Consider the following 14,596-nt stretch of genomic DNA (forward strand, 5'->3'; position numbering starts at 1 on the left):
CTAGGGTGTCAACTAGGGCTGCCACGATTTGTCGACTAGTCACGATTACGTCGACTATCAAAATCGTCGACGACTGATTTAATAGTCGACGCGTCGTTTGAAACTTTGTACGATCACAAAAGACGCAGGAATAAGTGGCAGGATTTAAGAGTGTAATAACGGACTGAAACAGAAGATGGCAGCATTGCATGTACAAGGATGTCAGCTACCGTTAAACCCCGAAGAAGAAGAAGAAGAAGCAGCTGTGTCCCAGAATTCATAGCGCGGCCCAGCGCAGTTTCCAACAATGGCGGCAGCTAGTTAGTTTTAATGTTACTCTTATTATTCTTTCTGGGTCACAAAATAAACGTTTAACATATTTTCAGGCGAGAAAATATGTTAAACTGTGTAAACCTCAAATATCTGCTCAGTTTATCAGGACACCACATATTTTCAAAAGCGCTCCGACGTTTTCGGAGACATCTGTTACCCACTAGCTCGTTAGCGAGCCGGGGGCTAGGCTCACTAGCGCCGTGAGAACACCGGACTCCCCGCAAATCGTTTTCAAACCCACCGCTGTCTTTCGCTACTCAGGTTAAATATATATGAGTCACTTAGATAACTTAAAATGTTATTGTTTGGCTTTTTTTTTTTTTTTAGTATTTTATTTGTTCCTGAGTAAATCAGTTTGTCTGAGATTAAAGTTATAGTTTTTACACAGCTGAATAAACGTCAAGCAGACAGCTGATTATCAGAAGTGTGAGATGCTGGAGAATATACTCCGGTGTCCTGTTATATTTTAGATAGCAAGGAGTTTATTAAACTTTACCGAAACAATCTGCAGATTTCATTAAAATTTAATAAACTATCATCTTGTCTTTATTTTTAGTTAGCACAGACCTTAAACACTTAAAGCTGTAAGCTAATGATAGTTATATAAGAGCAGATGCTGCTGGTGCAATAAGCTGTAGTTTTATGTCTAATGGATGATGATCTGATTAGTCGACTAATCGCAAAAATAATCGGTGACTAGTCGACTATCAAAATAATCGTTTGTGGCAGCCCTAGTGTCAACCATGTGGCTTAGCCTGCTAAAGGATTCAGTCCAGACCACTTCAAGGCTTACCAGCAACATCAATAATCGTTTTTCCAGTAACATCCCTGGTAAGATGATGTTTGAATTGCTACATACTTACCTGGGAAGTTACTTTTCGTGTGTGTCTGTCTGTCTGGTGACTCAAACAGGCTAACAATAAACAGACTTCCATGTTTCAATGCAGCTAGCCAAACAAGGAAGAACCACTTTCTGCTGTTCTGTAATGGCACAAGATTGTGCTTAACATGTTTAAAAACCTTTAAGCATTTCTTAAAAGCTTTACAGACAATGTTAAATCAGTGTCTGTTTTTAGGAGCAGGGATCCATGGTGTAACTTAGACTTTATACATGCAGTGTTTCATGTCCACTTTAAGTGGTACACGGGTATCTTTCTGCTTTGGCTCTCAATTGGTCAGGGCGTTGCTTCGATGCAGGTTTTCGAAGCAGTTTTATGGCCGCCTCGGATTAAAAATGGTTTACTGTCATAAACGCACATTTTGGACAAAAGCAATGTTTATGGTTACTTAAGGTCATTGGTTGATGCCTGCATCCTGTACATCAGGGCGGTTCAGATGCCACATGGCTTTAGGGTTGCATCCTCGTAGTGCTTTCTGAATGGAAACTGCTTCGGTGATACTGATGTTTAAATGGCATATAACAGATTGGCCTAAAAATTTGAGGTGGGAAAAGGGAGCAGTAGGCGTAACGCACTGTGTCAACACTCTACAACAAACACCCAGATAATCTTTACTGTTCATTGGTTCCACTCGGTCTCCAGACAGCCCTTCCTTCCAGTTGTCTGAAATGGCAAATCTGGTGTAATTAAGCCTGATAATCATCCAGTGCATCCCCAGCCTTCATGTCCAACAGCTGCTGAACACTCATTTATTCTCGTTAACGCTTTAATTTTGGATTATATATTTTATGCAGCAGGTGTTTTGTTGCTGCTTGGGCCATAATAATAATTGGTTATATTCCCCTGTACAAAACTCTTTTTTTTCAGCATTAGAATAAACAGTAAGAATTGTTTGGAATCCAAACAGATGCTGAACCAAATGAGTGGAATGAGTCCATGTTACCTGCATCTTGTCTGTATGTTTTAGTGAGACCAAAGCAAGCTTGTGTGAACTTGTCCAGAAACAATCTAAATGCTTTGTATCGTTCCTTGTAGTTAAATAAAAATAAACGTATTTATTTATTTGTCGCCTCCCTCATGCAGCTTTCAGCTTGGACACAGAGCAGCCGGATTACGACCTGGACTCAGATGATGAGGCCTTTGTCAACAAGCTGAAAAAGAAGATGGAGATCAGCTACCTGCAGTTTGAGGAAATGATTGACCGGCTGGAGAAAGGCAGTGGACAGCAGGTTAGAAGTGTAAAAAATGTTTTGCAGACAAATTCATCAGGTTTGTTCCAAAGTGAGATTCACCGATTAAAGAACTTTTTAAGACTGCATTAGTTACTAACACTGACTTGAAGCCACTGATGGCAGGCAGTGTCAGATTTGTCACCCTCACTGCTCTCTAACGTGATTGTATTTATCTCCTTTGTTGCCCTCGCAGGCTGTGAGTCTTCCTGAGGCCAAACTGCTGCTGAAAGAGGATGATGAGCTCATTAAAGAGGTCTTTGACTACTGGAGCCGCAAGAGGAAAAACAGCAAAGCCAACTCCCTCATCCCCACCGTCAAGCAGGAGAAACGGGACGGCTCAAGCACCAGTGACCCTTACGTGGCCTTCCGACGACGCACTGAGAAGATGCAAACTAGGAAGGTTGGTGCTCTCAATTACTGTTGCTAATTTTTAGTTCTGCATTTCTGCAGTCCTATACAATCAGTGTTGCTTTTGGGGATTGTTTTTATTTCTTATCCCTGTTTATTGTAAATTTCGCTTCACATCTTAGAACCGTAAAAACGACGAGGCCTCGTACGAGAAGATGCTGAAGCTTCGCAGAGATCTCAGCCGAGCCGTCACAATCCTGGAAATGATCAAGAGGAGGGAGAAGAGCAAGCGAGAGCTACTGCACCTCACACTGGAGATTTTTGAGAAGAGGTAAGCCAGTCTCGAAGTTGCACCCACAGGACGTTGCTACATAAGTTAAAGCACCTTGATAGCAGATTCTTATTCACTTGTTACTACTTTTTTTTTTTTTTTTTTTTTTTTTTTTTTTTGTGGACTTGTGCCAAATTAAACGACTTTGAAATGCCTCACCTTTAGATTTATGGAGTTATCCTCTCCTTTTCATCCAGAAATGTCATGTCAGACTTTGGTGGTGAGGTTATGGCAGAAGTTCTGGCTGAAAGGGCACTGGTGAGACCACAAATCATCCCCCTGGTCCCACTCACCAACCAGTACCGACACCAGGACCATATGGACCTCAAGGACTACAAGTCCAAGGTGAGCCCGTAGGAAAAAATTTGTCTTACAAAAAAGACAAAGGGGGAAAAAAAACATCTGATGAATTAGTTAAAGTTGCTTATATCCAGAATTGAAGGGTCAGTGGCATTGTTGCAAGTCGTGTTTTTAAACCACTGACCTGCTTAAAATGCAACCAAGAAGGAAAATGAAAATGGTGGTATGAAAAGTTAATATAATGAGTCTTTTAAGAGGAACACTGCGCAAGATAAAAGGCTGCCCTTGGGCTGCGGTCTCTAAAGGGTGTACTTTAAAGTGCCTCTGCAGTGTCATTAAGTTTGGCCGCTCTCCCTCTTGTAGCCTGAGAAGACAGAAGTTCCCCGGCAGAAAAGGAAGTATGAGAAGAAGCCGAAGGTGCTGCCACCATCATCAGGCACACCCCACCATACAGGTCCGGTTGTCTTCAACGCCAAGGACCTAAACCAGTACGACTTCCCCAGCTCGGATGATGAGCCCTTTTCCCAGGTACCTGCACGCTTAAGCAAATGCGTTCATTCATGTAAAGCCAAGCATGTTACGCAGATCAAGCTTGGGACTTTTTCCTCAGAGGAATTCTTTACACAACATTTTTTTTCCCTGTAGTTTGACTTTTTGCATGGTGCCACTGGGTTATTTCCAGTTTGCATGGTTTTGAAATAGTATTATTATTATTATTTTTTTTTTTTTTTTACAAAGTGGCAGCAGCTGTTATGCTGCGATAAGGTTCATTAGCTACAAAGCCAAAAGAACAGGTAAGGTTTTTACACAGCAGGAAGAATTGGGGGGGGGCACCTGTCTGTATTAAGCTTTTATTTTCTTTTTTTTCTTTTTTTTCTTTTTCTTCCTCTACCTGAAAACTGATCAGATACCAGAAAATATGTTTTTCTGGCTGCATATTGTTTGGTGCTTAATAGAAAAAATCGATAGGGAGTTGTGTAGGTACAGAACCCAAAGGATGCTAAAGAGGGCTATGATTTAAATCAAAGATTTATATACTTGAAAATTATTTTTAGGATCTAAACTCAAACTGAAAGATTTGAATCACTGCCAGGCAATTGCTTCACTGTAGAACCTGCAGGGTCACTGGGGGCTGGAGCCTATTGCTGCTGTCATAGGCACAGCCAGACTCATTTTATAATCATTGAAAGGGGAGGAAAAAATATCAGGGTAAACCTGCATAAAAGCTGTTTCAGTACTCAGTTCAGCTTGAGTGAATCTGGGCTTTAATTTAAAAAACAGAAGTCCTTAGGGAATAAAACTCAAAAGGATTCTCATTGGCTGCCTGCAGTTCCCTCTGTTTCCAGATCAGTGTCTCTCACCTGGTCCATTTTGGGTAGTGTGTGACAGTTTGCAGCCAGTTTTGTCTTTTTGCTTGCCCTTTGGCTACTGTGTAGGCCTCCTGAGGGAGTGGAGGTGTGCTGCCGCCTGGGCCCTCATCATACACGTCTGCACTCGCAGACATGCTGTGACAGAGAAAGTCAAACTCCAAGTCGGGTCCTTGCTTTGTACTAGATGACCTCGTTCTCCTCCACCTTTATTTTTTCCATTTGTTTTTCATTTTAAAGTTTGAGGAAGTACTCTGTGAAAAGATGTTACATTTTGCCCCAATCTATTGAGTTTGGGGCAAAATGAGACTACAGAAATAATCCTCCACTCTCAGAAAATTGATTTATTCACTGTTTAAAAAAAACTGTTTTGTTTTTTTGTTTTGTTTTGGGGTTTTTTTGAATAGTGTAAAAAGACATCATCTGTCTTCTGTTGCTTAATTATGAAGTACAACACATACTGGAAACTGTTCCCTCTTGTCTGTGCAGCCACTTGGCTGTGCACTACGGCCTCTTCTTGTCTCCACTACCGCTGCTAAACTCTGCCCTTTGTCTTCAACAATCTTCTCAAAATTGCCAAACCATGTTTTATTTAAAAAAAAAAAAAAAAAAAAAAAAAAAATTAAAAAGGCTTCTGGCTTCAGTACTATAACTTCTGCTCTTCAGCTGACCTTACGCTGACCTCTGACATCTCTCATCCACAGCTGCACTCAGGCTCATCAGAAGCAGAGGAGGAGAACGACCCAGATGGTGCCTATGCCTTTCGCAGGAAGGCAGGCTGCCAGTACTATGCTGTAAGGAACATTACCTTTTGTTCCTTAGAATACCTTAGTTGTCTGTAAGGAATAATGAAAATTAGTATTACATGTTTAAGGAAACCCTTACTATGTTGTAAACATAACTTGAACAATGCTATCCAGTACTGAAGTCAATACATTGGGGCATGTAGTTCACTGATGAGATTGCAGATTGATTCTAAACTGCACAGGTCAGATGTATTGAACCCAGAGACCTGCAAGAATGAGTGGAAAAGGTGAACTTAAGTGTCCTGTCTGTCTTCGTAGGCTCGTCAAGATCGGGTGGGTAGCTGGCCGTGGTGTGGACAATGGGAGGGTGGTTTGGCAGAAGCTCGCTTTCGCTACAGTCTCACCACAGTCACCATGCCACGACGATGCCTGGGCATGGCTCGACGGCGCGTGGGACGAGGCGGCAGGTGAGTTCACTTACTGCAAAGTGCTGGCATTTGAATCCAGCTTTACATTCTGTGCTCGTCTGTCTCATCTGTGTAGATATCTACAAAGCAAAATCAGCTAAACTTATCACTTTTAGTTGTTAAACCCTTTTCTCCCTCTTTTTCTCTCAGGGTGTTGCTGGACAGAGCATACACAGACTTTGACAACATTTTCCATGGACTGGATCCAGACATGCTTGACCTGCCTGTTCCTCAATCTCCTCCTCCTCCTCCTTCTCCTACTCCTGCAACTACTTCACGCGCACCGGCCACCGACAAGTTTGCCAGTACCTCAGAAACAAATACCTCGGAAAGAAGTTCCTCCTTCAGTTCCTCTCTTTCCCCATCCTCCCCCACTTCCACGGACCTCAGTCAGATACTGTTGAATATAAAGTCGTGCCGATGGAGGCACTTTAGACCACGGACACTACCACTACATGAGCTGGACAATGCCCACCCTCTATTCAGGAGGCTGAGCCGAAGCCTGAAGCGCCCACTCTCGGCCTCCACCACCGGAGGGCAACCCTTTGGCTCCCAACGTCCAGGGAGGGTTGTCCCTGCACCCACACCCGTTGCTGGTAGGTGGCTTATCTGACTGTAGACAGACACTGTTGTGTTCTCTTTGGGCTGTGTTGGTTTCATAACTTATACCCATGGAGACGGTAAGATACCAGCTAGTTAGTGTTAGATATTGTTAGCTATATAGTGGTTTGTTTGTAATTGGCAGTTTTTCATCAGGCAGTATAAAGATGGCTCTCGGTCTGGAAAGTAAAGCAAAGGTGACATGTCCTTTTAATCCCTCTGTGGTTTCAAGAATTCCACTTGTATAAAACTCTCAGCTGCTCGAGCTCAGGATGCAATTTTTCTCCCATATTTTTATTTATTGTGGCGGGTTTTGCTGTCAGGGCTGGGCTAGGTATATGTTAGGGCGAAAAGGAAGCAAAGCCAGACTTAATAAGGTCTGCACAAACTAAATGGTAGTCCTCAGTAGTTTTGGCATGTCAGTGCTTGAACTAGCTCTCATCCTATTGCATTTTCAGGATAGCATGGTCCTCAAGTTGAGAGCGGAACAAAGACTGTCTTCCAATTTGCAATCCAAAGCAATGGAGTTGGGAGTAGGCCAGCAGGAAGGTTCTCGTTACTAATGACTAAACATTTAAAGTAAGAGCACTTTCAGTGGTATGACAGTCATGGATGCCGTTCGCTTGGAGAGTTTGAAAAAGTAACGGTGACAAAGTGAGTCGCCAGCTGGCTTGTTCAGGACACATGTCCAAGTGTGGTTGATTTTTAATCGAATGTTTGCAGCTTTTAATTTCCTAGATTTTCATCAGAATTCCTTGTTTTGTGGCTGTGCTAAAATAGCAAGAATTCCTATATATTTTATTTTTTTGTTTATTTAGAACAGCTGTTGCTTTGGGGGTAACATTGTATGAATACAATCTACCTTTCATTCCTTAAGGTGTCAGTTAAAGCAGGATTTCATAAATGAATTCATGACATGCATGGATTTGACGAAGAGACGAAATGCCACAGGTCCCCGGTGGTTTTACTGTGAGGGCAGTCAGGCGGCGGGTGTCTTAATATTGCTGCAACTTGTTTTGATGTGCATGAAAAAACAAGCTGCTTATTGATTTTTCCAGAAAAGGTTCAGTGAGAACCTGAAAGACTGATATAATTAACATGGATCTTTCAAGAAACTCTACTAATATGTATTGTGTATGAGCAAATGTGACAGCTGCACTTGTTGTTTAAGTAGTTGATTTTTGATTAAATTACACGGTGTTGGAGTTCAAGAAATAAAAATGACACGTGCTCCAGATGGAGGTAATGCCACAGGACGAGCTGTGACTTGGAGATGTACGCAGATTGTGGATCTTATGAAACTGAGAAGTGAAAAGCACACAGGGAATGGATACATCAATAATGCACTGATGCACATAATGCCTTTAAAACATGAGATGAGAACTTTTCAGTTCAAACACTAATGAAGAAGAACTTATGGCCATGTTATCTACAGCTAAAAAACTTTGATTCAAATACTAGGGTGGATGAAATATCCACAAAAACATGTTCAGGTTTTCTTTGGCTCTACAACACCTAAAATGTCAGATATGACTGGTTTCATGAAGGAGTTTGACATTGACTCAGGCTTTCTATTTCAGAAACTGCACGTTTGCTTAGAGGCATATTTTACTCTTCACCTTAAAACGGAATGATTTCCCCTGGTGTATTTAATTTGCAATGCCAATCCTATTGATGCCATTAATATCTAACTTAATCAGTTTAAATCTATTAATCAGCTGTCCTGTAGCCGTAGATATGGATATCACTTCAGATTAAATACTGACTTGAGTTTTTCCACTAAAAACATCCTATAAATAGACTAATTTGATCCAATGCAAATGGGCTTGGCAGCTAATTAGGACCAAGTATGAAAACGCATTCATGCATTTATTGGGTGCACATTTTATGCTGTTGTGCCTGGCAGGGCTTTATTTGCTGGCGTTCATGACATATGGCTCAACTGATACTTTTGTTTCTGTAGGGATTTAGCCTGGTTGAGACAGCCACCTGTGACATTAAGAACTCCGTCTCTAAACTTGTTAACTGTATAATCTTGCTTTGTAGTAAACCTCAGTTTTCAGGCAGGAAATCTGAGAATATATTTTCTGGAGTACCCTAAGTTTACCTGAATATGGCCAAAGCGATTTCTTTTCCTACCACATATACTCAAAACTGAAAGAATCAAAGCTGGAATGTTTTATTGTAGTACAAAAGCCACCTGGAGAGTAAATGGATGTACTCATTACCAAACATTGGTCTGACCTTAGAATGCATTGCATCACTAAAAACTCACTGGTGCCCAAAAAGTGTTAAAAATAATTCAGGAAACCATGTAGTGGTTTTGCTTTGTTCATAGTGAATTGGTTTCTGGTTCGGTCATTCATTTATTCATGAGCACAGTTTGCAGTAAGGTCTGCAGCATAACAGTAAAATCCAAGACTGAAGATGCTCCTTCGTGACTGAAGTCTTTGGCCTTTGTTGTACTCACTGTTGTTTGCTTCCCTGCTGACTTATCAAACGAGGCATATTGAGTGGGTGTGAGTTGACAGAGTTGTTGTCTGTGTGTTGCTGTTTGATTCAGACTGTTGGAGCAGCTTACTTTTCTTTCCCAAATATGGTTTTTATTCATCCAAAAGCAGTTGAAAACAAATATTTGACCAACTTTCTATCTTCCCAAGAAGATAGAAAGTTGAAAACAAATATTTGACCAACTTTCTATCTTCTTGGGAAGATAGAAAGTTGGTGGCAATACATTAGGCACAATGTGTCATGGCCAGTGTATCTGAAAGGCTCCGTATGCATCATGTGGTGGGTATCTTGACCTGGGTTTAAGGTTTAATGCCAACCTGCCACCACTTAGCTCAAATATTCTTTGTGTCAAAAGATCTGTCTGTTTTATGATTGGGAATTTGTAACACTGTTTTTGTTTCTCTCAGCTTTCACAGTTGAACAGTACCAGCAGCATCAGGAGCAGCTGTCCCTGATGCACAAACAGCAGCTGGAGCAAGTCCAGCAACAGCAAGCCAACAGCGCCACCACTGCCAACAGCACACAGGTCAGCGTGCAGATCAACTGTACAGCAGCAGACAGTGATCTGAATTTATATATTTATATAATATATACTTTTTGATTGATCCCCCCGTAATCTTCAAATCATGTAAACTTGTTACTCTTGGTCTCCTAGCAGACCCTGACAAATACATTGGACCAGGCCAGTGCTCAGTTTGCCGCCTCGGCCCTCGTGACCGCCGACCAACTGCTGGCTCTGAAAACCAAGGAGGAGCTAGGACCAGGAGTCAATGGCGTCCTCTCCCCCTCAGGTATAACGGCTTCCCACACAACCACTGGTTTGACCAATAGCCTCTTAGCTTTGAAGGCTCATGTTGTAATCACTATTGTCGAATTTAACAAAGGTATATTGGTATTGATGATCCCAAAATTGTTTACTTATTGATTCTAATTCTAGTTATATGTTGAAATTAAAACCAAATTGATTAATTTTTTTCATTTATTTTACAACAGCACTATTAAAATGAAAAGTCCACTTTACCAAATTGTTAAAGTACAGTGACAGTGAAGTCAAGACAAAGCAAACAAAGGGACAAAAGTAATCATAGTACTAACGCCCTCAATACTCATCAACACAAAAGAGCAGATGGCAGCACAATGAAAGTTCAACAAAACCTGCACCAGCAGCACCCCAACGACTGATGCCGCTTCACGGAGGAGTGTTTGCTAGATAACCAAGAAAAGTGACAAAAGGGAATTTAGATTTTCATTAATCTGGAGATGGAAGCGGGGCACCAAGGTGTCCTTCACAGATCAAACTCCTGCAACCTGAAGTCTGATAATCAGTGACTTTTTCTTTGAATACTGATTTGGTGAAAAGGGGAAAAAAAAACCTCCTGCTTGTACATTTTCTTCTGCCACGCAGCAGATTAAAAACTTTTCCTTGTCAAAGTTTTTTAAATTAAAGTTTCTGTTAAGTTAGGCTTTGAAACCTGTGTGCACATCTACAGTACCTCATTTTTTAAGGATTATGATTCACACTTTGAAGGGAGGGAAAAAGCTGCTTTGAAACTTTGTGTACTCAACTTCAAATTGCTGTGCAAATTCAGTGCTTCAAATTCAGAACAGGAGCAGGTTTAAAAAAAAAAAAAAAAAAAAAAAATCAGGTGATAATTAAAACTTCTTCTCCAAATCCTGTTTATTCCAACACCACCCCCATCCCACTCCACCCACTTCAGGTGTCTACAAGGGCTTGCACCTCTCGAGCACAGCGTCCCCGTCCCCTGCCACCCCGGCTCCTCCCACTGCTACAACGACACCTGCTTCGCTCCACCCCTGTACCACCACCACCAGCTCCACATCTGCTACCAGTAACAACAATGGCACCACTCACCCTGCCAACACAACTACCACTAACACCACCACTCAGGTCCTGCTGGGAAATAACAACAACCTACGGCTGAGTGTTCCCGCCACCAAGCGCATCCCCACATCCCGGACACTGAGCACCACCATGTCTACATCCGCCTTAAAGCTCGCCCACGCAGCAGCCGCCAACTGTCAGAAACCCAAGGTCACTACAGCCTCGGCCTCGCCGCTGGACATAGTGCCCAGGTAAGGAAAACTGAAAACACTCGAGGGGTGAAGTGATGTTCCAAACAGAAGGCCGTACCTAGCTGAATAGCACACAGGAAAACGTCAACATTAATCCTTTTAATTTATTACCTTTTACTCAAAGCAGCCATGTCCAACATGGAACACTCTTGAATGTGTATGTTATGAACCTACTGAGTTACCAGCAGAGTTGGCAGCTCTCAAAGTTTACATGTTCTTGTGAGCTCAGTTTGTAGTTTAGCTGTCCAGCTTTCACATTGTCTAGTCATTCTGCTCTGTGACAAACGGTTTGTCTGCTTGAGATATATTCCAGGGATGACATGTTAGACCAAAAAAGAAGAGACTTTACTTTTGTATATAAAGCATAGGACTGCTTGCTAAAAGGTTTGCTACCTGTGCCATCTTTTCATGTGTCTGATGAAAATCTGTCCAAAACCAATGTGAGAGCAGCTGTGCAAGATGTTGTCACAAAATTTATGGATGTGCGTAGTTAAGATAAAAAAACATAGTCATAAACATCTCAGTACGCATCCAATCTGAGCTCCGGACATTACTTCCCTGTCAATGTTTACCTTATAGATCCAACCTGAAAATGTCTTTGGCGGCACCTTTCACCTACATCTTACTCAAGAATAACGTGTCTAATCGCTATAAAACACTTACTTCTGGGCTTTTATTTAGAAATGTAGCACATTTAGATTTTATCTGTTGTTTTTTATAGTTTGTAGAAACATGAGTAAAGATATTGTTTGGCCTTAAATCAGGCCTGTTGTGCTTAATTTTAAGACAACTGAAGTAACAGGTTTATGCTAGCCTGTCTGTGCTAACAGTTTCCATTTTTGCCCTCAGGGAGAATCATGAACAAGACAAGCCAGCACTGAACAGTCTAACGGACAACACAGTGGCCATGGAGGTTACGTAGCCTCTCATACACCGCTCTGAGGAAACGTGACTCCATTGTTTTCTTTTTTTTGTTTTTGTGTTTTTTTTTGTTTTTTTTTTAAGGTGCTATGCATCATTCGTTAGTCATGAATGCAAGTGGTGGCGGACTGAGCACGGCAAGGCTGGGTTTCCATAGCAACAGTTTGGGACTTAATTGCAATGCTCGTCTCGTACAATTCCCCCCCATTTGTTACTGTTAATAGGAGATCTCTGTAAATTCTTAATATGGCAATTATATGTACAGTACTGCATATTTGTAATACCCCTCTCCCCACCCTTCTTGTATATAACATTACTTGAATACAGAATTGTTCATTTGTGATGTTTTGCACTCGATATTAAAAAAAAAATTCAAAATTAAAATTAAAAAGAGAAAACGACAAACTGCAACTGGTGCGAGTATGGGGTGTGAAAGTTATACCACAGAAAAATGTATGTCATCACATGCATGGTGCGGAACCTGCTGTTTGATCTATTTATTGTGCCGTGTTTACAGAGGTTTTCCCCCCCACATTCATTAAATTTTTTATTTTTTTTTTTAAATACACTGTATCCTTCATCAGTTCCCTGTGCTGTAGTAAGTGTTTAGGTAGATTTATACAAAAAAGAAGTCCCCACTATTTTTTTTTTTTTTCTCCTTCCTTTTTGGATGTTGTGAACATGGCCGGGGGCTCACCCGTTTTTGTTGGGTGTTCCCATGTGTCTGTTTAAATCCACGCAGACGTGTGTTTGTTAAAGATTCAGGCACAGGGCAGTAGATGTGTATTTAGCCCTTTTCAGACGTGATGTGAAGCATTCGGCTCAATCAGTCTCTTAAATTGACGGCACTGTCGTTCAGAATTCACTCACACACACCCGGGGGGGCTGCTGTGGTTGCCACGCGTACCAAGAACTTATTACATTTGTGGTGATTAGTATTGTGTGAGGTGCAGCCCGCGCTTCTGAATGTTTCTTTGACCAAGATCTGTGGGTGCTGCTGACTGTGCTGTACCCACCTGCCCCTTGCACACAAGCCGAGGGCTTTTCTGAATCAGGAGCAGCTAAAATACATCATAGATAAATGTTTTAGTCTAGTTTCAAATCTAAATCAAAGATGAAATGTTATTGTTGTGTAACGCAGCTCAGAGACGCAGGGGAATCGCTAACAGATGCGATCTAGTGCGAGCTCATTCGTTGACGTGACTTAACGCAATCAGACGAGCTAAAGTGGCCAGTGAATGTCACTGAGACGCCAACACGTTCAGATGCCGTCAGATTAATTGAAATGTCTGAAAGGGGCTTTTGTTTGTTTGTAGGCATCAGTTTGTCAGTGGGTAAATCAGTCTCCACAAAGCTCTTCCATACATATGTTATTCCTGAGACAAGTAACAAAACAATGGGGATGAAGACTTTCCCAGAAGACTTTGCTGCTTCTGACTTATCTAAGCACTATATATTATAATTTTTTCTTTTTTTAATTAATGCTGCTTTTGTATGATTTTTGGCGTCTGGTTTCTACCAGATGGCCTTAGTAACTTTTAGTTTTCTCTAAAGGATAATCCCCCTCCCTTTACCATTTTTTTTTTTTTTTTTAAACAAATATTTTTGTATCTCCCTTCTCCTTTATTTTCCCATGAAAGACTTCATTCTTTTGTTACTTGTTCTGAAAAAAAAAAGAAACTATAAGGGAGTAATTTTAAAAAAAAAAATGCAGTAACTGACATTTATTATCATTCCAGCTTCTGTATAATAAGGAACATGTATCAATTGAGAGAAGAAAAAAAAGAAATGAAACAGTTTTCTCTACTTTTAAAAACTCCAGAAGGCTGAAAGGCCATGAACCACAAGTTATCGGGTGCCTTCATTTGGGAAAAAAGAAAAAAAAAAACTTTTAAAAAAAATCAATAAAACAAAAAAAATCACTCTCTTCTGTGAAGAGTTTGGTACTGAACAAGGCTACGTGTAGTTTTTCTTTGTCTGTACCACAAGCCCAATGCCCATTCCAATGGCCCAGTTGATTCATGATTTTTTTGTTTCCCTTTTGTTTTTGTAAACCCTTCCACCACACACACTCACACACATGGGAAAGACTTAAGAATCCTCTTGAATTGTCACAAAATGAAATAAAAATCCAGGGCATTATGTGTTTCGACCAACATGTCTCCTTTGTTTTTGTTACTTTAATGGTTTCGTTGCGTCTTTGTGTGAAGAAGCTTCAGTTTAGGAGCCAAATTTGATCTCAGGTGGGCCGGACAAGACAAACTGTGTAATCCTCCTACGTGTGAACATTTAATGAACCGTCCAATTCCTCATGCAAACTAGATGAACACCCTGAGAGAAAGAACTAAAGAGCAACCCGACTTTTTCCTTTGTTTAAAGTAGTGTAGATTCAGTGGGTTCCAAAGTGTGGGCTGTGAAGCTGCCGCAAGAACTGATTTGTATTATTTACTTTGAAACAAGTTTTTATA

General features: G+C 41.1%; 1 protein-coding gene across 3 annotated transcripts in view; it reads left to right on the forward strand.

The window, feature by feature from the left end:
- Positions 1-14,284, forward strand: part of LOC101466848 (enhancer of polycomb homolog 1) — a 37,831-nt gene extending 23,547 nt beyond the window's left edge. For 2 of the 3 annotated variants that reach the window (XM_004565550.4, XM_004565549.4), the window contains 12 exons: positions 2,295-2,440; positions 2,637-2,843; positions 2,974-3,122; positions 3,320-3,467; positions 3,786-3,950; positions 5,494-5,583; positions 5,854-6,002; positions 6,153-6,598; positions 9,521-9,639; positions 9,769-9,904; positions 10,832-11,207; positions 12,057-14,284. In XM_004565550.4, the coding sequence (XP_004565607.2) occupies positions 2,295-2,440; positions 2,637-2,843; positions 2,974-3,122; positions 3,320-3,467; positions 3,786-3,950; positions 5,494-5,583; positions 5,854-6,002; positions 6,153-6,598; positions 9,521-9,639; positions 9,769-9,904; positions 10,832-11,207; positions 12,057-12,129 (2,204 nt within the window). In that variant the 3' untranslated portion in view covers positions 12,130-14,284. The remainder of the gene's footprint in view (positions 1-2,294; positions 2,441-2,636; positions 2,844-2,973; positions 3,123-3,319; positions 3,468-3,785; positions 3,951-5,493; positions 5,584-5,853; positions 6,003-6,152; positions 6,599-9,520; positions 9,640-9,768; positions 9,905-10,831; positions 11,208-12,056) is intronic. The other variant, XM_023153651.3, reaches the window with a different exon arrangement.
- Positions 14,285-14,596: the final 312 nt, after the last annotated feature.

Source organism: Maylandia zebra, linkage group LG18 (genome assembly GCF_041146795.1).
Source record: "Maylandia zebra isolate NMK-2024a linkage group LG18, Mzebra_GT3a, whole genome shotgun sequence".
NCBI classification, from domain to species: Eukaryota; Metazoa; Chordata; class Actinopteri; order Cichliformes; family Cichlidae; genus Maylandia; species Maylandia zebra.